General features: G+C 47.0%; 2 protein-coding genes across 7 annotated transcripts in view; one reads left to right on the top strand and one right to left on the bottom strand.

Annotated features, from left to right (window-relative positions):
• UBAP1 (ubiquitin associated protein 1) overlaps positions 1 to 6760 on the top strand; it is a 77072-nt gene extending 70312 nt beyond the window's left edge. For all 6 annotated transcript variants that reach the window (XM_026456177.1, XM_031933991.1, XM_026456180.1 and 3 more), the window contains 3 exons: positions 4051 to 4233; positions 4923 to 5024; positions 5630 to 6760. In XM_026456177.1, the coding sequence (XP_026311962.1) occupies positions 4051 to 4233; positions 4923 to 5024; positions 5630 to 5770 (426 nt within the window). In that variant the 3' untranslated portion in view covers positions 5771 to 6760. The remainder of the gene's footprint in view (positions 1 to 4050; positions 4234 to 4922; positions 5025 to 5629) is intronic.
• Positions 6619 to 21299, bottom strand: part of KIF24 (kinesin family member 24) — a 63860-nt gene continuing 49179 nt past the window's right edge. Inside the window, exons 8-12 of the mRNA XM_023203323.2 lie at positions 17303 to 17374; positions 13803 to 13912; positions 9941 to 12184; positions 9280 to 9373; positions 6619 to 8726 (exon numbers count right to left, since the gene is read on the bottom strand). Coding sequence (XP_023059091.2) covers positions 8586 to 8726; positions 9280 to 9373; positions 9941 to 12184; positions 13803 to 13912; positions 17303 to 17374 — 2661 coding nt within the window. The 3' untranslated portion in view covers positions 6619 to 8585. The remainder of the gene's footprint in view (positions 8727 to 9279; positions 9374 to 9940; positions 12185 to 13802; positions 13913 to 17302; positions 17375 to 21299) is intronic.

Raw genomic sequence — 21299 nt, 5'->3', positions numbered from 1 at the left:
ATCTGTGCCTTATCCCAGTATTACCTGGTGCTTCCAGAGTCTGAGCCTCTCTTAGGGGTCCTAATGGGCTGATAAACTGACTCCCCCCTTTCCTACTTACTTACTTTATAACTTCATTGCTGGCAATTACCATCCCTTCATTATCTTTCCACATTCTAAAATTTAATTGAAATACATCACACTTGTAATCCCAGCATTTTGGGAGGCCGAGGTGGGAGGATTGCTTGAGCCCAGGACTTCAAGGCCGGCCTGGGAGCAATAGTGAGACCTTGTCTTTGTTTTTTTATTTAAAAAGAAGAAGAAATATATTGTCCACTGCTACCGCCTTTCCTTTTATTGCTTTAAAGATGAATACAGTTTTAATTCTTTATTTTAAAATTTTTATTTATTTTTTTGAGACAGGGTCTTACTCTGCAATCGGGGCTCACTGCAGCCTTGACCTCCTGGGCTCAAGTGATTCTCCTGCCTCAGCCTTCTTGAGTAGCTGGGACTACAGGCATGTGCCACCACACCTGGCTAACTTTTTGTTTTTTGTAGAGATGGGTCTCAACTATGTTGTCCAGGCTGGTCTTGAAATCCTCAGCTTAAGCAGTCCTTCTTCCTCAGCCTCCCAAAGTGCTGGGATTATAGGCATGAGCCATTGTGACTGGCCTTAGTTTGTGATCATTTTAGTGGGCTTTTGGGAAGAAGAGATGGTAAAGACATTTGATCATTTTAGTGTGTTAAATGAAATTCTCCCTTTGAAAATTCTAATGGACTTCAATTTATTCCACAACTATTGATGAAGACCAGTAAGTGTAAAGTCAAGAGCCAGGCCCTGGGGATTTAGAAATGGGCATGACATGGTAACTGACCTCTGCAAGCTCACATTAATGTAATGTGGTAAGTACTTTGCCAGCAGCGTGCCCAAAGCTCTGTGGGACCGCAGGTGGCAGTGTGCCTGTTGAGTTGTGCACACATTAGCAGTGGGAAAAGGAGGTGTATGGAAACACTTGGTAGAAGCTGTCTTGAGGTTATGCTTGAGGGCTGCATAGCTGTAGAAAGGACTGCCACCGTCTGAGGCCTGAGAGCATGCTCAGACTCTTCAGAAGCTGGAGCATTAATATTTGTCTCCTCTCACAAACTTACTTTCCCTCACTCATATTTAATTTGGAAAGATTTCATAATAATTCTTCATTTTTGTCTAGTTCTACTTGGTTACAAATATGGAGCACTTCAGTCATCGAGTATGAAAATCCCTTTTTATGCCAGAGTCCACCTTTGCCCCTCCAGGAACTAAATTTTACTATTCTTTTATTGAAAAAATAATGACAAATGGCTACCATGAATGCAGTTAATAGTGTTTAAAAAGTCATATCTATATTACTCCTAAGAACATTATATATATTTGAAAATGGTACCTTGGAGTAAATAAATTTGGTGACTAACTGGAGAAATTAAACACTTACAATTTTGATGAGGGATCCTTTCAAATCTTGTCTGTCTGTTTGGGGTCTGCTGGATTAGCCTATTGCCTGTTTGATTCATAAAACATTTATATGAAGGTGACATCTTATTTTGTTTGTCCCTGTTTAAGGAAAGTATCCTGTATTAGGATAGATGATTCTTTAAAATCATCCATTTAAAATCAGTCATTTAATATCTCATGCATCTTTTAAAAACGTATAGCTATAATTGTAGAGCATGTACAATTAGTAAATATATCTTATTTTTTTCTTATTTATTTATTAATTTAGAGACGGTGTCTCGCTGTCACCCAGGCTGGAGTGCAGTGGTACAATCTTGGCCGAGACCTCCACCTTCTGGGTTCAAGCGATCCTCCTACCTCAGCCTCCCAAGTAGCTGGGATTACAGGAATGCACCACCACACCCGGCTCATTTTGTATTTTTAGTAGAGATGGGGTTTCTCCATGTTGGTCAGGCTGGTCTTGAACTCCCGACCTCAGGTGATCCGCCCACCTTGGCTCCCCAAAGTGCTGGAATTACAGGTGTGAGCCACCTCACCCGCTGTTTTTTCACTTAATTCAGATGCTTTAAATAATTAACAGTCATATGTTCATTATTTGCTAACCTAACACCCTGCGCTGGATATTTGGTAGGTTGACCCTAATATTTATTACAAATGATGTTGAGATGGATATATTCCTATACATAAATATTGGTTTGCATTATTATTATTTCTTTAGACTGGTTTCCTATAAATAGGCAACTGGATCAAAGAATCTGAATAGTTTTCTGGATTTATGCCATGTTTACCTAAAGATTACCAAATAACATTTCCACCAGTAGGGTGTGAGTACTGCATGTATGTTTAAAATAGATGTGTTTTTTTTTTCTTTAGACGGAGTCTCACTCTGTCACCCAGGCTGGAGTGCAATGGCATGGTCTCGGCTCACTGCAACCTCCGCCTCCCGGGTTCAAGCGATTTTCCCACCTCAGCCTCCCGAGTAGCTGGGACTACAGGCACGTGCCACCACACCGGGCTAATTTTTGTATTTTTAGTAGAGCTGGGGTTTCACTATGTTGGCCAGGTTGGTCTCGAACTCCTGACCTCGTGATCCACCTGCCTCGGCCTCCCAGAGTGCTGGGATTACAGGTGTGAGCCACCGTGCCCAGCTAGGTATGATTTTATTGACATTTGTAATGTACAGTATTCTGGGTGTATGCCCGCATCCCACCAGCCATTCAGGAGGCATTATGAGAAGGGCAGGCAGTTGAAGAATAGTCCTGACTCCTTCCTGGCTGGGGAACGTCATGTGAGAGCTGGCATTACTCTGTGGCTGTTGGTATTCTTTAGCCCAGGTTAAAGCCTGTCTCTAAGAGGGAGACACAATCTTAGACCTGCCAAGTGGCTAGATTGGTGTGATCCAATCCCTGTGCCTTATTGTGACTCTTGTAACCTAATGACAGCCCTGTGCTTGGGCTGCTGAGTGTGCTGTGGGTGAGATGGTTAAGCACAAACAGAATGGGCTCTGAGGCCTATAGCCATCCTGGCTTTCCCCAGCAGACTTCGAGGAGAGCATCTGGTTATATCTGTATAATTTCGAACTTGCTTCTAGGACAGAGGGCTTCCTACCACCTAACCATGACCCCCTCCCCTCGAATAAAACAAGAAAATTAAAAAAAAAAATTGTCTGAAACATCTTCCCTGGTAATCTTGAGACCTGCGCCAAGCTGTAAAAGGGCTTATGACCTTGTTCCTATGGTGGATGGATCCTTTGGCCTGGGAGTGTGCTGTCTTCGTGCCTTGGGCCTGATTTGTGATCAGAAGTAGTGGGGGAGTTAATCACGGGACTCTGTACGCCTATCAGATTGGGGTTAGTAAGTTCCAGTGGCAGGGAGCAGGCTGCCTGTAACTGGTGGGCGGGTCCCTAGAGTTCAGATTCAGTCTGTGGGATCCAGCCCGGTGTGGCTAGTATGCCTTCTGTCCCGGCGCTGTAGAATGGCAGCTTTGGCAGGAAATGAAGCACAGTACATGATGTAGGGCAAAGGTGTGGAGTCCCCTCAAAACCTTGGGTTCCTGAACTGTCCATGCATGGGAACCACACTCACAGCCTCTGCCCGAGAGTAGAGACTTTGGGATAGATTAGCTCCAAAGTGGGAGTATTTGAAGTGCAGAATGACCCCTCAGAACTGATACTTCAGCCTGGGAAAGGGACAATTCTGGAGAGAAATCATTGCAGCCAGCTTGGACATAAGTCCTGGGGGCAGCCACAACTTCTTTCTTCAACTCACGCCCTGGAGATTTGGGCATGCAAGGGCCTGTGGTGGTGGTGTGCTTTCTCGATCACCAAGGTGGGACGAGGGCAGAGCAGGACAGCCTTAGCTGCAGATGACCTCCCAGCTTTTTCCCTCTCAGCTGGCACTCCCTTCTCTCTTCGTTCCTTTTCAGGATGTCAGGCCAGCAACCTGGCAGTTTCTTCCAACTTGACTGCTTGTCTTGGGGCTTGAATAGTGTCAGAAATACCAACCCCTGGACTAGGCTGCCTCAGTGACTTATTTGGGGGCCCAGGTCTTCTTGCCTTGATCTTCTTGTTTCTCCACTACTAGGTCACCCCTCCTAATTTCTCAGTGTCACAAGTGCCCAACATGCCCAGCTGTCCCCAGGCCTATTCTGAACTGCAGATGCTGTCCCCCAGTGAGCGGCAGTGTGTGGAGACGGTGGTCAACATGGGCTACTCGTATGAGTGTGTCCTCAGAGCCATGAAGAAGAAAGGAGAGAATATTGAGCAGGTGAGTGGTTGATCAGCCAGGAGGGCAGGCTCAGACCTGTGGAGCTGGAGTAGTGTCCTCCCCTGTCCTAGAGCCCCTCAGACTTGTACCACCAGCCTCCTTTCCTGTGGGTTTGCGAGGACATGGGGCGTATACTGGGGAAAGCCAGCAGCCTTGGGAGCAGTACTTCTTTTGGAAGCTATTCCAGGACGCAGGCCGAGAGACAGCTTTGGGAGAATTGAAGCTGTTCTCCAACTACCCCCTCTTTCTTTGCCCCTCCAAAAGGGGCAAAGCTAGGCTTGGGGTATGGTCAAATGTCTCCTAGGAATTTTCATCCTGTCATCTATGCCCAAAATGTTGAATAGGGTACTGGAGTGTTAGACCTTGGTGACATTTTCTGACTTGTGCTGTTTCTTAGAGTAGCTGCCTGCGCAGGCTGTGGAGTTGACATTCTGGTAGGTGTGTCAGCTGTGGCAGCAATTCCTTTGGAAAATGCCTACTCATGTTTAGAAGGCTGTGCCTATGTTCAATAAAGTCACTGGAGTCCTGTTGTGTTGGACACAGTCAAGGCACAAAATCAAATCCTATCCAGTATCTGACGGCCTGGGTGGGGCGGGGAGTGGACTTCACACACTCCAGTTTGTTGAGGTCTCTTGGAAAGTACAGCAAAGAGTAGCAGTAGGTGCTAAATCCCTTGTTTCTTTTCTTAGATTCTTGACTATCTCTTTGCACATGGACAGCTGTGCGAGAAGGGCTTCGACCCTCTTTTAGTGGAAGAGGCTCTGGAAATGCACCAGTGTTCAGAAGAAAAGGTGGGAATCTTCACACTTCATGGGAACCCTCTGGAAAGGAGGGACCAAGTAGTCCATCCTGGTTTTTTTCCCTTGGCCCACACACAACCTTTTTGCTTTGCCAGTGACTACAGGTAGAAGCACATAAAGGGCAGAATCTCCCAAGTATTCAGACAGGCCGAGGCCTGTGTTTGGGTTGGTGGTTGAAGCACTGGGTTGAAAACTTTAGAATCCCAGTGAAGGGAAGGGAACATTGGCCTGAGCTAAAAGCCAAACTTTTAGATGACTAGGGAGGGAAATTGCTGGACTCTTTGCCTAGACTGCTCTCTGAAGAGCAGCCATGTCTGGGTTCAGTTTCCTTCCTTGGTGGGAAGATGGTTGTGGGTGGTGGGACCCAGATAGAGGTTGCAAGAGTGAGCTGGGACTGGGCTGACTCCTGAAGGTCGATGGCCGTCACCAAACCTGTCTGCCTTGGCTTCCACCACAGCCCACCTCTGCTTGCTAGGGGACCTTATGGAGATTCAATCCATTCCGCTTTCCCCCAGTCCCCCACACACATACTCCTTCACTCGGCTGTGCTGTGACCCCACCCTTTTCTTTAATCTGTGTTCTCTTCTCTCCCTTAGATGATGGAGTTTCTTCAGTTAATGAGCAAATTTAAGGAGATGGGCTTTGAGCTGAAAGACATTAAGGAAGTTTTGCTATTACACAACAATGACCAGGACAATGCTTTGGAAGACCTCATGGCTCGGGCAGGAGCCAGCTGAGACCAGGCCCTGCCTAGGTCCTGCCGCAGAACCACCATCCCTGGGAGGCCCTGCAGAGCCCAGCTGTGGGGAAAGAGAAGGGGCAGCTTCCAGATTTTCTTTTGGGGGTTAGAAGGTCAGATGTGGAGACTGTGCTCGCCAGTCTCTGTGAGCCTAGGCCCTGAGCTGGGGAGGTGGGGAAGATCGGGCAAATGCCCCCAGAACTGTCCTGGCTCCTTCCATATTAAACGTATTTGCATTTTGAGAAGTGTCCTTCCCACCTCAGCCCTCCAGAGAGACTACCCTAGTCTTTCTGGGGTCTTTATGTCCTCAGCTAAAGCCTGGCCTAGTTGCTGAGAGGGGCTGGGGAGATGGGGCGGGAGGGCCAGACTCAGTGCTGCTGTGGAGCTAGGTGCTTCCCCCTTCCCCCGAGACTGCTAGACTGAACTCTAATCAAGTTGAGTTCAAGTGAAAGATTCTTCCAGGGTTTTATTTTTTTCCCTCCTAACAAAGTCTCATAGTGTTAACACTGGTTCTGCAATGTCTCTGAGGTGCAAAGAATGCACTTTTCCCTATGGGGCCCAGAGTTTGCCTTTTCTGCCAGGCAGTCACCACGCTTCCCTACCCCAGCCTGTTTCTTTTGGCTTGGTTTGGACCACAGTCCTCTGCTACCCAGGGTTTTAGAGCCCCTGCTCTAGGAATCAGTTGTTAGTTTAAGAAATCATTGGCCCCTTCCTGGCACATTGAATGGGTGAGCAGACAGGCCATGATTTAGTTGGCCAGCACTAACTCCACCTCTGTTCTTGAACAGCTTCCCTTCCAGCCCACTGCTTTAGGATGACACAATGAATAACACCTAGTCATAGAAATCAGTCTCTTTGGTTTGTTTTGTATTATGTTGTACATGATTAAAGATCTAAATACAAAGGATATACAGTCTTGATGAATCTAAAATAATTTGCTAACTATTTTGATTCTTCAGAGAGAACTACTAATAAAAATCTAAAAGGTGTCTTGGTTTGATAACTTCTTTATTACCAAGGCTGTTTTATGGGAGTGGGGGGCCATGTGGTATATAAAGGGATTTCTTGCTTAGATTTGCTGGGGATAGAGTAGGACCTAATCATTTTCTGTTTTGGAACTTTCTTCCCATTTCAGACCTGTCCCGTTTTTTGGTTTGCAAAGGCAAGCCTAGACTGAGTCTTTTTAAACCTGACCCAGCTCCGTCCACAGACCAAGGACGTAGGCCTTCCTGACTGTGGAGTTGGCATAGGCCGGACCTTCACGGGGATCACCCACTAAAAGAGGAAGAAGCCCTTTTACTGTGAGCAGCAGGCATTTATGCATCATGTGCCACAAGCAGGACTGGATTTAAAACTGTCTCACCAGCTCTCAGTGATGCTGTTGTATGTGATAGAACAGGGTTCATTCCTAAAGTTTTTGTCCTTGACCTTAAAACCGTGCCATTGTCCCACTTGAGCTTTTGGCTAGACTGGGTCTTTGAAGGTTTTTAGTGATCATGTGAGGAGAGGCCGCAGTGTCCCGGGGCCGGAAGCACCAATAAGGCGGCCACGTGAGGCACTGTGAGGCTGACAAGGTGGCTGGGCCAGGCTGCTAGCGTCTCAAGAGAGCCATTTAACCCTTCTCTTGGCCTTTTAATTAAGCCCTCCTTTTAAAGCCGTAAAAAGTTATCCTTTATCTGAAGGAAATAAAAGCTCCATAGTAATGGGTGTTCGGGCCAAAATTGTGACTCATGAATCTCCATTTTACCCAGAGTGGCTTTAAAGTAATTGGCACCTGGAGGCTACTTTGTCTTCCCTGTCCTGAGCTGCTTCCTGCTAAAAAGATACACAGCAGGCGGAACTCGGCTGAAGGCTTGTGTGTGAATTCTGTTTCAGAGGCCTCAGACTGTTGAACAGAGCACTCTGCCTAGGTTCCCAACACAGACCTGAGAGGCAGGGTGGCTGGGCAGGGTGAACTGGATGAGGGCCAGGCTAGGAGATGGACTATTCCATGACGGGGCTGGCGAGTGAGGTGTCCCAGATAGGAGCCAGGAGGTGCCATGGAAGCATGAGAGTATCGGGCATTGTACAGAGGCCTTTCACCCCCACCAAAGTCAGGAGAAAAACTGATGTGTGACACAGGCACCCTCTTCCGTCTCAAAACTGGATTGCAGGAAGGGAAGGGAGCCGTAAGTATAAGGCCTGTCCCACATCTGCTGCTGTTAGTGACACATCAAGTCAAGGTTTGTCCGATTTACATTTTCAAAAATGCCTCTAAATCCCCAAATCAATCTCCAAGGGCTGATGGAGCAGAGCTCACCCGACCCCTGTCCCCTTAGCACCAATGTTTGAGTTTGGGCCAGTGTTTAGTCTTCTAAGTCAGGCACAGAATTCAGCTGGTGAAGCCTCTGGGCTCAGCATGTTGTCTTCTCTGTCATGTGACCTCTGACCTCTAGGCTACCACTGACCACCCCATCCTCTGATCCCCAAACTTAGAAACATGTTCAGGGTTATTAGACCCAAATATGTTCCCACAGGCAAGGGGTCAGTTAAGCACATTCTCTAGGCCCAAGAGAAAGGCATTAGGTTCTTCAGCCTGGCCCACCCTTGGAGGAGCTCCTGTGCATGGAACTGAGGAGGGACAGGGGCCTGGCACTGAGGAAGAAGCTGGGACCTATCTGAGGCCACGTGGGGCTGGGGTGAGGCTAGCACAGGCAGGACCAGCGTGTGGGTTCTGGTGTGTGCAGGGAGGACCTGGCAGAGGCTCCTCGAGCCCCTGAGAGCCCAGCACAGGCTCCTGCAGGGCCCCCGCCGTCTCGGCACAGGGTCTGGCTCTAAGACGCCATTGTTCCCTCAGGGGCTGCGGTGGGCCCGTGGCAGGTGAGATAGAGCTGCAGCTGGCTCCTCAGACTCTGGATGCACTTGGATTTCAGAACCATGATTTCATCCAACTGGGTCACAAAATCTTCAAAATCCTGAGAAGGAAACAAGGGACGAATACAGCCTTTGCTCTTGCTGGCGCTCTGCCAGATCTGCTTTTTTAGTCCCTCCTCTGGCAGGAAAGTTTCAGAACCCAGGCCACTCTTCCGGCAGGAGAACATGTAGGATAGTTGCTATGGCACAGGGTAGGGCCCGCTGCTCTGCATTCGAGACACTTTCCAAGCAGAGGAATATTTTGTAGGGCAGAAGGGTATTTGGTAGAAATACCTACGTGTGATAGGCAGCAGACTGGTCACTGTTAGTCACAGGGAGGGGCCCCGACAAACCACTTGGAAGGCAGAGCAGCTAAGGATAGAGGCTGGAAACATTTTAGCCAGGGAAAGGTGAGTGAGGCACCATCTCCCACCTGTACCTATAGTCAAGATGTCTCAAAGGTGTGGCAAGAGGAGGCGCGAGGCCTCAGTTACACGGTTAGTGTGTGCCAGGAGACCCTTTCCCCAGACACGGCCACGACAAACAAGGATGACCATCAAATTAGCTGCAGGCTAATTCCCAACAGCCTGTGAGTGTCCAGCCAGGGCTACTTACATTAGAAGCCAGCTGGCTCATCAGCGTCTCCTCCTTGAAGCCAAGCTCAGCCATTTCATCCAGCTGTTCCTGGTGTGCTCGGATGACCACCTGCCTGGGAACACCAGAGAGAACACCGTGATCTTTCTGGCCTCCCAGCCTCTCCTGGGTAGCTTTCTGGAGCTGATCTCATTTCTAAGCTGAGAGCTGCCTCTGCCGAAAATGGTCAAGGTTTTGACCAAGGCTATCTTAACACCCAGCTCCCCCTCACCTGCTCTTTCTCAGGATTAGGTAAGGAATTACAGAGTACCAACGAGATACAGGGAGGGAGACGGGGCTTCCCAAGCTGTCCCCTGCCTCCCCAGCGGTACTGAGGGGCAGGGCCAGGTGCTGCTGCTCTTCCACAGGAGCTGCCCATTTCCCACAGCTTTCCTGCAGAAAGGCTCTCAAGGCTGTGACTGCAACTGGCATACTTGGCACAAGATGGAGCCTATTGCCTGTTCTGCTCTCATTTCTACTTCCTGTGGAGGGCCCGGGACCAAAGCAGAGGGTTGGAGCTAGAAGCAGACTGGCTCATCTGCATACCCCTGCATGGCTTCTCTTTGTCCATGACAAAACAGTAAGCTGCAGTGGAGGGTGGGTGCCAAAGTGGCTCAAGTCGTAGGGAAAGTGTCCAACTTACTGTGCTTGCTCCAGGGTGGGCTGATGGAGTGTCCCTGCAGAATTGGGAAAGCAGCTGGGAACCAAGGGAGAACTTGGCCTTGCTAAGCACCTTGAGATCGGCCTGGGTTTGAGCCATGTGACATTCTCACTGTTGCAGGGCAACTTCATCGGGTCTGTGGACAAACCAAACTCCTGCCAACCAAGCCTTGTAGGATGTTTTCTCTCCTGGGCCCAGAGCTGGTCAGTCATATCACTACTTCCTGTTCGTGGGGTGAGCGTAGGTCCAGAATGGGGTACCCCCATATGTATGGTGGAGAAGGACTTTCCTGGGGAACCCCAGGAGCCATCCAGCCCCGTCTCCTCTGCATCAGCATCGTACTGCTCACTACCCACATGTTCGTGGGAGAAAAGCACAGTCTCTCTGCTCTGGCAGGCCTCTCCCAGGTCTGCCTCACCGCCAGGCAGCTTGTCAGCTGGGTGCTGATGGATAGGTGATGGGGACAGAGCTGGAAGATCACCACCAGGCTTATTATCAGGGGGAGATGATGAGAGCCACAGGTGCTCAGTTGCTGAAGACACTGGCAAGGCTGCCTCTTGATCACCAGATGGCACTGTGTGGCCCACAACTGGGCCCCCTGTGCTCTCTGCCACTAGACTGTGCATCGCCCCATCCTGGACCAGCTGCTCCAAGGGAGGAGACCCTTCATTTTCTGGGTTCTCCAGGAGGGACACGGTGAGGGGAGCCATGAGTCCAGAAGCATATTCAGCGTGCGTGCCTAACTGCCCCCTAGGGTCCTCTCCTGGGACAGGATGACTGTTTTTTACAGTGTTGGTCACCTGGATTGGGCCGTCTGCACTTACTTCTCTTAGAGGTGTGGTAACTGTGTCTCTTTGGTCTGGGGATCCAGGAACTGCAATGTGGGACGATGAGAAAGTGAAACCATCTTCCTCAGGGGATGGCAAGTTGCCCTCATTCTGCCCAGAAACCTCACTTTGGGAGGCATCCTGTCTGAGATCAAAGGAAGAGCCTCCACCTCTTTCCTGTCTATATATGAAATCTACCTGCGAACAGTAAGGCTTCTTTGCCAGGCTGTCTCTGGGAGAAGGCCCTGAAGAAGTAGAGTTGTCTCTGCTCCAGTCCACGGGCCCCTTCCTTGGGCTGCAGCTGTGATCGAGTGCTGCTCTGCTGTGGTTTATGGGGTCCCTGGAGTCCACCCAGCTTTTAGTTAGATCTTTCTTGTCACCTGTCCTGGGGCTAGAAAACAGACTCTGCCGTCTTTCTGCCACGTGCTTCTCAGGACCCTGCCCCCATGTGTGGTGCAGGAAGAATGAGTCTTCACTATTTTCCAGAGTGTTCCTTTGCTTTGTGGCCCTCTGACTAGAGACGTGTGAAAAAGAATCTTCACTGAAATCACTGTCATCAAGGTCCTCTACTTGGGCTCCATCATGGTTTTCAGAGTAGGAGTGGAACAGAGAGGGAGTCTCATTCGTGAGCTGACCCTCAGGGGGCCTGTACTGGCATAAAGACCTTTTCAGTGGTTGGTATTTTAACTTCTGTTGGAGGAGAGGTGGCTGTTGGAACTGCTGGTGATAGAAACGCAGATGTTCCTCCCTCTCCTTCTGCTGTGTCGGGATATTTGTCCAAGCTTCAGAGGCAGGCCTAGCAGGTGTGCCCCTCTGGCTGTCTTGACTGTACTCAGCCCTGTGGTGGGCATTGCCAAAGGAGAGCTCAACTCGCGACACAAGCTGCTTCTGTACTGGCTGCACGGTCTGCACTTTCTTGCACTTGGTGGACACCTTACCACACACTAGGCCTTCTGGGCCTGAGGCCCTGCTTCCCCACCCAAGGGCAGTTTTGTTGCCCATTCGATTTTTCTCAGAGCACAATGGTGCTGACTCTTCTGCCTTTTTTTTGACCGAATGTCCAGAGCGCACGGTTCCTTTCACAGGGCTAGCATGAATGACCCACTCTTGTGAAGGACTCCCTCTGGAGTCACCCCTTTTACCAGAGACCTTAGGTGCAGAAGCAAAAGGAATGTTGGGTGAGTGGCTGGTCAGAGGATGGACCTTCCCTCTTGTGGAGCCAGGGGCTGCCACTGTGAGTGACTGCTGAAGTCCCCGCTTGACTTTTTTGGGAGAACATTTGTCCCCTGACAAAACCTCAGGGGAGCTCTGAATTCGTTTTGGGGAGGAGTTTCCAGATGTCCGATTTTGACTGGTAACTGAAGTGTAACACTTAATGCCTTTCTTTAGTTCTTTGACCCTGTAAATAATCATTTATGTTAAATGTATATTTTCACACATTCTGCAATTCCTTTTCTATAGCTTTCTGGGAAAACAAAAACCAAAGAAAAGTATTACAAGGATTGGGAGTTACTTCTTTACCTGGGATAGAATAAGAGGAAAAGGGAACATTCTGTTTCAGCATGAGATACCCCTCTGTACCTGAATGAAAAAGAGCAGTGTTGGCTGGCTATAGTGGCTCACATCTGTAATCTTAGCACTTTGGGAGGTTGAGGCAGGAGGATCGTTTGAGCCCAGGAGTTCAAGACCAACCTGGGCAACAGAGCAAGACCTCGTCTCTACTAAAAATAAAAAAATTAGCCAGGCATGGTGATGCGTGTCTGTAGTCCCAGCTACTTGGGAGGCTGAGGCGGGGAGTATTGCTTGAGCCCCGGAGTTCGAGGCTGCAGTGAGCCATGATCACACTATTGCACTCCAGCCTGGGTGACAGGGTAAGACTCTGTCTTTAAAAAACAAACAAACGAGAAAGAACAGTGTCTTCTCTGAGGATGTAAGCATGCACCCAACATTCCACGATCAGAAGAAGCCTTTTGGAAATCACCACAGCCCCATGTACGGGACAGGCCAGAGACGCCAGTCTCAGAAGTGCACTGTGTTCATGCAGGGCCCACACTGCTTCCTGGAGGGAGGCCAACTCAGGAGTCCGTGTCCACCACTTACCTGCAATTCCGCAGAGTCCTCTTTTTCTGCAAACCACCCCCTTTCAGGCTTCTCTGGGAAAATGAGTTCCCTCAAACCTGCTGGTACCTCAGGAAGCAAAACCTCCAGAAATACGCAGGCTTGTGCTCATTCCATTAAGGGAAAAATGACTTGTCTATTCCCAGGGTTTCTCAACCTTAACACTATTGACATTTTGTACCAGATAATTATTTCTTGAAGGATGTTTAGTAGCATCCTTGGCCTCTGCTCACTAGATGCCAGTAGCACTGCTTCCCAGTCATGGCCATCAAAAACGTCTTACCTACTGGGAGAGGCACATGTGACCACAGGGTGAGAGATGGAAGGGATCTCAGCAGATACCACAGTCATCCATAAAGAGGCCTGGCCAGGCAGGCAGAGTTGCTGGCTCTGACACCAACTCCTAGTGAGCCTTTGGAAAGATCCTACCCTTCTCTGGGCCTCAGTTTATCCTCTAACATGTCTGGGTTGGGCCCTTCTGGACATACATAGCTCTAAGTGATTCTGCCTTGACAAGTCATACGTCTTCTATCTCTCACAATTTGGGCTGAGGCCAGCAGGAAGAAAACATCACTGAGCCTTCCACCCATTAATACTTCACTTCCCACTAGCCATTTAAAAGCCACTGACAGAGTCAACTCCTGAACAAGGGAAAGTGTCATCTTCCTCTTGTCATGCTTGCAAAGTGATAGGGCCTACCAGGTCACAGTCTTCAAATGACTAATCGCCAAAAACAAGGCTATGGCACTCAAAGTCAGATCCCTATGTGTGTGTGAGTGGGAGAGACACGTGCATGCACTTGCACACACACACGTGCACATGTGTTGCACACACATGCCTGCTGCACAGGCACGCACATGCCCACTTACACATAGCCTGCCATCTGGGAGCTGACTTACCGGTCAGCATAGCGCAAGGTATTCAGAGTGTGTTCAGTGGCCACGTGGCTTGGTGAGATGTTGGCGATCATGCAGGTTTTGGCATTGCCGATGAAAGAGTCCTTTAGGACCTGTCCAAAACAGAAGGCAGGTCAATGAGTGAAGTCAATTAACAAAGTGCATACTGACTACTTACTAGGTGCAGGACGCTGGGCCATAGTTCCCTTCTGCCCACAAAAAGGTAATTCACAAAATAAAAAATACAAATGGCAAATAAACACAGAAAAAGGTACTCATCACATCACCAATCCAAAAAATGCAAACAAACTATTTAAAAACCTGGTATTTTTAGCTCGTAAGATTAAGAGACTAATGATGATCTTCCCCGGTGAGGGTCCAGGGAAATGGGTACTCTTCTATTCTGGCATGTACCATGAACTGGACAAACTTTCCAGAGGGCAGTTTGGCAATATGTATGAAAATGTAAAAAGAAGCCAGGCACGGTGGCACTCACCTGTAGTCCCAGTTACTCAGAAGGCTGAGGCAGAAGGATCGCTTGAGCCCAGGAGTTCAAGACTAGCCTGGGCAACATAGCAAGAACCTATCTCAAAAAAAAAAAAAAAAAAAAAAAAAAACAGGAAAAAGTATGTATACTCTTGATTTGGCAATCACACTTCTAGGACTTTATCCTATGGAGATAATTGCTCAATTGACCAAAAAAATGTATGATATTCATTACATTATTTATAATAGTAATATGTAGTAAAAATCTAGGTATCTATAAACAGGGAACAAACTAAATAATTATACACTGAATATAATAAAATCATTAAAAGTGATTATACCTGTACTCAGGAACATAGAAAGATATCTAAAGCTTATATCTTCGAGGGAAAAACGTGTATGATCCCATAACTCCGTAAGCGGATCCATATGAGGCTACGCAGGCGGAGAGATGACTAGAAGGAAGTTCATTAACATAGCAGTGTGTGGTTATCACTGAGGTCTGGGACTTTAAGTTATGTTTTACTTTCTTCTTTACACTTGTATGTAGAATTGGAATTCTTATGTTTTAATTAAAAAGAAATACATTTTCTGGGAATGGGGAACTTGTCTTAAAAAATAACAGAGCTGGCTGGGTACAGTGGCTCATGCCTGTAATCCTAGCACTTTGGGAGGCCAAAGCAGGCAGATCAGCTGAGGTCAGGAGTTCAAGACCAGCCTGGCTAACATGTTGAAATTCCGTCTCTACTGAAATTCCGTGCCACATGGTGGCACACACCTGTAGTCCCAGTTACTCCAGGGGCTTGAGGCAGGAGAATCGCTTGAACCCAGGAGGTGGAGGTTGCAGTGAGCCGAGATCACACCACTGCACTCCAGCCTGGGCAACAGAGCAAGACTCCCTCTCATAAATAAATAAGTAAGTAAAAAAATAACAGAGCCAATGTCAGAATCAGGACTAACCACACAGGAGGTTCCTGGGTCCCTGGGTCCCTGGGTCCCTGGTTAAAATCATGTTTGAGAAGACCTAACCCACAGATCACCAACTGTGATGGGTAAGGAACTATATTCTTACAGGTTCTGCCCAGGTCCTATGGAGCCACTACTCTAGCTGCACAGAATAAAACTCTGCTCATGTGTGGGGCTGGCTTCATCCTGCAGCATACAAAAAGATCTTCTTCTAGATATCCCTCTACCTTGTCTGTCCTCCACTGTGCACAGGACACAAGGCGAAAAAGAACCCAGGACACCCACAGCTGTCTTCACAGCTGTTTATACCTAGGTACACCCTCCCATGCCACTCTTCCACAGACATCATGAATACTGATTTAACATCTACTGGAGTTTTCTGTTAATAAAGAGGCACATTTTCATGACAGAAAAACAAAACAAAACAAAAACTCTATTTGTTCCACTAAGAATAATCATAGTTAACATTTATGTAATTTTTTTGTGTAGTGTTTTTCTCTATAACACATTTTTAAAATGTGACAACACACATTTTAAAAATGATAAAAACAAAAAGTGATCACACGGCACATGATCTTTTAAATGAAAAGTTGCAGTTTCACCTTTATTCCCATTGTTACTTCCAAATACATCCAATGCTGTTTCTTCTGCATCTTTTTAAACGTTTTTTTCCTGTGTGGCTACGTAATGGTAGAAATCACATAGGCAATCACATTATTACCTTGTTCTACAGCTTGCTTTTTTCACATCACAAAAGATCTTGGTCATCTTTCCTATCAGTACATGTAGAAAATCTAGCTCATTCATTTTAACTGCCTGAAGCCATTATTTTTTTGTGCCAAAACACTGGTCTAAGTCTTAGAGCCAAGAAAGTATCAAGTACGGCTACACCACCCTATTCAATGCAAAGGCTTAGAGACTCCACTAATTCAACATTTTCTTTTCTAAGATGAGGTCTCTTTTGGACCCAGGCTGGAGTGCAGTGGCATGATCGCAATTCACTGCAGCCTCAACCTTCCGGGCTTGAGTAATCCTCCTGCCTCAGCCTCCCAAGCAGCTGGGACCACAGGCACAAGCCACCACACCCGGCTAATTTTTAAATTTTTTTGTAGCAAGGTTGTTCGGGCTGGTTTGGAACTCCTGGGCTCAAGCAATCCTCTTGCCTCAGCTTCCCAAAGTGCTGGGATTACAGGCATAAGCCACTGTGCTCTGCTCAGAGTTACCATACACTGGAAATAAACAAAAAGGTGGTGACCAGAACAGCGCTGCTGTCTCCAAGGAACCCCTGCCGCCCATACTGCAGACTTTTTTGCCTGAGTCTGCCCCTTCCTAAAGTCCTATGACAGGCTGAGTATCCCTTCTCTGAAATGCTTGGGAAGAAAAGTGTTTTGGATCTCAGACTTTTTTTTTTTTCTTCAGATTTTGGAATATTTGCATTATACTTCTGGTTGAACATCCCTAACCCAAAAATCTGAAATCACTTAAGCATCATGACACTCAAAAAGTTTTTAATTTTGGCCAGGCATGGTGGCTTACGCCTGTAATCCCAGCACTTTGGAAGGCTGAGGCAGGCAGATTGTTTGAGCTCAGGAGTTCGAGGCCAGCCTAGGCAACATGTTGAAACCCTGTTTCTACAAAAAAAAAAAAAAAAAAAGCGCCGGGCATGATTGCATGCACCTGTAGTCCCAGCTACCTGGGAGGCTGAGGTGGGAGGACTGCTTTAGCCTGGGAGGCAGAGGCCACAGTGAGCCAAGATCACACCACCACACTCCAGCCTGGGTGACAGAGCAAGATCCTGTCTCAAAAACAACAACAACAATAACAAAAAGTTTTGATTTTTGAAGCACTTCAGATTTCAGATTCTTAGATTAATGATACTCAATTTATAGACAGAGTTCCTGGAAGGAATGTGACTCCTCTCCTTCTCTTTTCCCCACTATGCCCAGCATCATGTCTTACTGACAGTGGATGCTCAACTGAATGAACAAATATATGAAATAAGGAAGAAATGAATGAATCAGAACAAACTCAAGGCTCCCATTTCACTTTACCTGAGTTAGTTTGCTTTGCCTGAAGGGAGTATGGGTGTGCTCCTGATCCAGTGCTCGGATACATTCCTTCAGCTGCAAAGGGGGAGAATAAGTACATCAAGTGTCACGTGCAAAGGGAGAGTAATAGATCGGATGCCACCTCCACAGGAAGCTTGTTTTTCTTCAATAAACCACACTCAGACAATCCTCCAAAAGGAAGTCAAAATGGCCTGTAGTTTCCATTCAACAAGAGAAACCAAGCTAGGTTGGGAAACACCATCCTGTGCTGCCTAGCTGAAGGCTTCCCGGCTTAGAGGCTGGGATCCTAGGATTGGCCCTGAGTTGATGGCGGGGAACAGACAGACGCTGGGACCTACCCTCAGGTCCTAGAGTTCAAGCTCATGTGGTGGTAGTTCTGGCTTGCTGGCTCCCTTTCTCTCCTCACATTCTTCCCAACTGTTGATACACTTAAATAGACAAAATATCTACATCCACTTCCCCGCTCCCTGCTCACACATGCACACCTGTTGGTGTAGATTCAAGTACAGATTCCGACATAAACTATCTGAATGGGATAGGAGAAATTCTAGAGTCAGAGCTAGAAGGAAACTGAGAAATCACCTAGGCCTACCCCCTCATTTTATTTATTTTTTTCTTAAATTTTTTTTTTTTTTTTTTTGTAGAGATGGGGTCTCTGTATATTGCCCAGGCTGGTCTCAAACTCCTGGCCTCAAATGATCCTCCTGCCTCAGCCTCCCAGAGTGTTGGGACTTTGACCAGCACTTTGACCACACACGTCCAGTCAAACCCTTCATTTAAAAATAGCAGGGTCTGTGGCCCAAAGGCAAAAGAATGTTACTTGCTCCTGAGTGTACGCCCTCAGTGAGAAGCGATCATTGGGCATGATGAGGACAGCAGAGATCTGGGTATGTGGACGTCCAGGGGAAACACTCCCATCAGAAAACAGTGGTGGGGTTGCGGGAGGCAAGATGAGGGAGGAGAGACCCTCTATTTCTGAGTGATGCATCTAGGCTAAAAGATAGTAAAATAAAAGGAAAGGAGCTGGGTGCAGTGGCTCAAGCCTGTAATCCCAGCACTATGGGAGGCCAAGGCGGGCAGATTATTTGAGGTCAGGAGATCGAGACCAGCTTGGTCAACATGGTGAAACCCCATCTCCACTAAAAATACACATATACGCACACACACACACACACACAAAATTAGCCAGGCATGGTGGCACGTGCCTGTAATCCCAGTTACTCAGGAGGCTGAGAAAGGAGAAAAGCTTGAACCCAGGAATTAGAGGTTGCGGTGAGCTGAGATTATGCTACTGCACTCCAGCCTGGGTGACAGAGCGAGACTCTGTCTCAAAAAAAAAAAAAAAAAAAAGAGGGAAGAAGGTGGAAGCAATCCCTTGGAAGTGCCACCAAGAATAGGTAGTTTGCCTCCAGAGTATGCTACGGCTGTTCTTAGCAGCAGCCATAGATGCCCGCAACTGCCCTACCTCTATCCAAGAAGCTGCAGGCTATAAACAGGTGTGAGGAAATTTCCTCTTTTATTAAAAATCTATCCAGTATTCCCCAACTTTAGCACTGAGAAGATTCTCCACTGGGGATGAACAAGTAATCAAACCCTGCCCCTCACAGACTTAAATTCAAGTGTGGCTTACAAGCTTTTTTTTTTAATAAAAAAAGTTTGGCTCCCTCTCTCACCCTCCCAACTTATCCCTCATGAGGTCTGGAAAGAATGTATCTAGCTGGAGACTTCAGTTCTGATCAAAAAGAAGTAAATAATGCGGAGCAGCACAAGGCAGCATATACAGCTGGAAAAAGGAATGAGGAAGAGCTCTATGTACAGTCATGGAGTGATCTCGAGGATGCCGTGAAGTGACAAAAGCAAAGTGCAAAACAGTGCTCAGAGTATGTTAGCATTTTTTCTAAGAAAAGGGGTGAGTGCAAACATATATAGACAGAAGAAAAATGATTTTACAAGGGGAGGAAGGTAACAAGGTTGAGAGTACAGGGATGGAAACTATACTTCTTTGAATGTGGCTTATTTTACAATTTTTACTTTAAAACCACGTAAATATTTTTTGCTTTTTGCTGTTTTTTTGTTTGTTTAAGAGATGGGGTCTCACTTTGTATCTTAGCCTGGAGTGCAGTAGCACAATCACAGCTCACTGCTGCCTTGAATACCTAGGCTCAAGTGATCCTCTCGCCTCAGCCTCCCAAGTAGCTTGGGTTATAGGTGCGCACCACCACACCCAACTAATTTGTAAATGTTTTGTAGAGACGGGGGTCTCCCTATGATGCCCAGGCTGGTCTTGAACTCCTGGGCTCAAGTGATCCTCCTTCCTTGGCCTCCCAAAATGCTGGGATTACAGGTGTGAGCCACAGCTCCTGACCTAAATGTTTTAAAATAATTACAAAATAAGGTAAAATCAAAATAAATAAGGCAATTCTTAAAACCAAAACCAAACAAATTAATCTAACACTATGAAACTGGTAGGCTTAAACACACAGAGAAGAATTATTTCAGGTGATTTGACAGCATAATATTATGATTGTACATCCTTAGTGGGATACAACCCAATCAAAAAGAAAATTGCGATAAAAATCTTGAACTGAATTAATCATACTATAAATAATATTATCATTATTTTGAAATACATATATATTAAAGTAGAATGAATAAATGTTGTTAGGAACTAAGATTTCTAGCATGGGAGAAAAAAGAGACAAATACACATTTAAAGAAATTAAATAAAAACCCTGTAATTTTATTTTTTTAATATTATTATTCATTGGTAAGTTTAGATGAGGTAAGTTTATTTTCTGAGACAGGGTCTTGCTTTGTTGCCTAGGTTGGAGTGCAGTGGTGCAATCATGGCTCACTGCAGCCTCAACCTCCTGGGCTCAAGCAATCCTCCCACTTCAGCCTCCTGAGTAGCTGTGACTACAGGCGTGTGCCACCACACCCAGCTAATTTTTAAGTTTTTTTGCAGACATGGGGTCTCATTATGTTGCTCAAGCTGGTCTAAAATTCCTGGACTCGAGCCATCTGTCCACCTTGACCTCCCAAAGTGCTGGGATTACATGTGTGAGCCATTGAGCCTGGCCTGTAATCTTAAACTGATTTATTACTATAAATCCCACATATGTTTTTCTCTTTCAAAACAAAAAATAACACCTTATTTATTAGCTCTGTCCACTGAAAAGGCCCAGAAGCAAGGACTAACGCAGTAGTGATAAGCACCCCTATGGCACAAACTGAAGTCTCTAAATACCATTTCCTTCTCAAAAAAAAAAACAAGGCTCGACCTGGCGTGGTGGCTCATGCCTGATAATCCTAGTACTTTGGGAGACCAAAGCGGGCAAATCATGAGGTCACGAGTTCAAGACCAGCGTGGCCAACATGGTGAAACCCTGTCTCTACTAAAAACACAAAAAATTAGCTGGTTGTGGTGGCAGGTGCCTGTAATCCCAGCTACTCAGGAGGCTGAGGCAGGAGAAATGCTTGAACCTAGCAGGCAGAGGTTGCAGTGAGCCAAGATCGTGCCACTGCACTCCAGCCTGGGTGACAGTGTGAGACTCCATCTCAAAAAGGAAAGAAAGCAAAAGAAACCAAGACTCATTGAAGAAATGGCTGATTCAAGGTCTGGGGAGGGAAATGTATAAAATGAGCCTGGCCGGGCGCGGTGGCTCAAGCCTGTAATCCCAGCACTTTGGGAGACCGAGACGGGCGGATGACGAGGTCAGGAGATCGAGACCATCCTGGCTAACCCGGTGAAACCCCCGTCTCTACTAAAAAATACAAAAAACTAGCCGGGCGAGGTGGCGGGCGCCTGTAGTCCCAGCTACTCGGAGGCTGAGGCAGGAGAATGGCATAAACCCGGGAGGCGGAGCTTGCAGTGAGCTGAGATGCAGCCACTGCACTCCAGCCCGGGTGACAGAGCGAGACTCTGTCTCAAAAAAATAAAATAAAATAAAATAAAATAAAATAAAATAAAATAAAATAA

The sequence above is a fragment of the Piliocolobus tephrosceles genome, chromosome 14 (assembly GCF_002776525.5).
Source record: "Piliocolobus tephrosceles isolate RC106 chromosome 14, ASM277652v3, whole genome shotgun sequence".
NCBI classification, from domain to species: domain Eukaryota; kingdom Metazoa; phylum Chordata; class Mammalia; order Primates; family Cercopithecidae; genus Piliocolobus; species Piliocolobus tephrosceles.
This window is presented reverse-complemented; position numbering and strand designations above follow the sequence as displayed.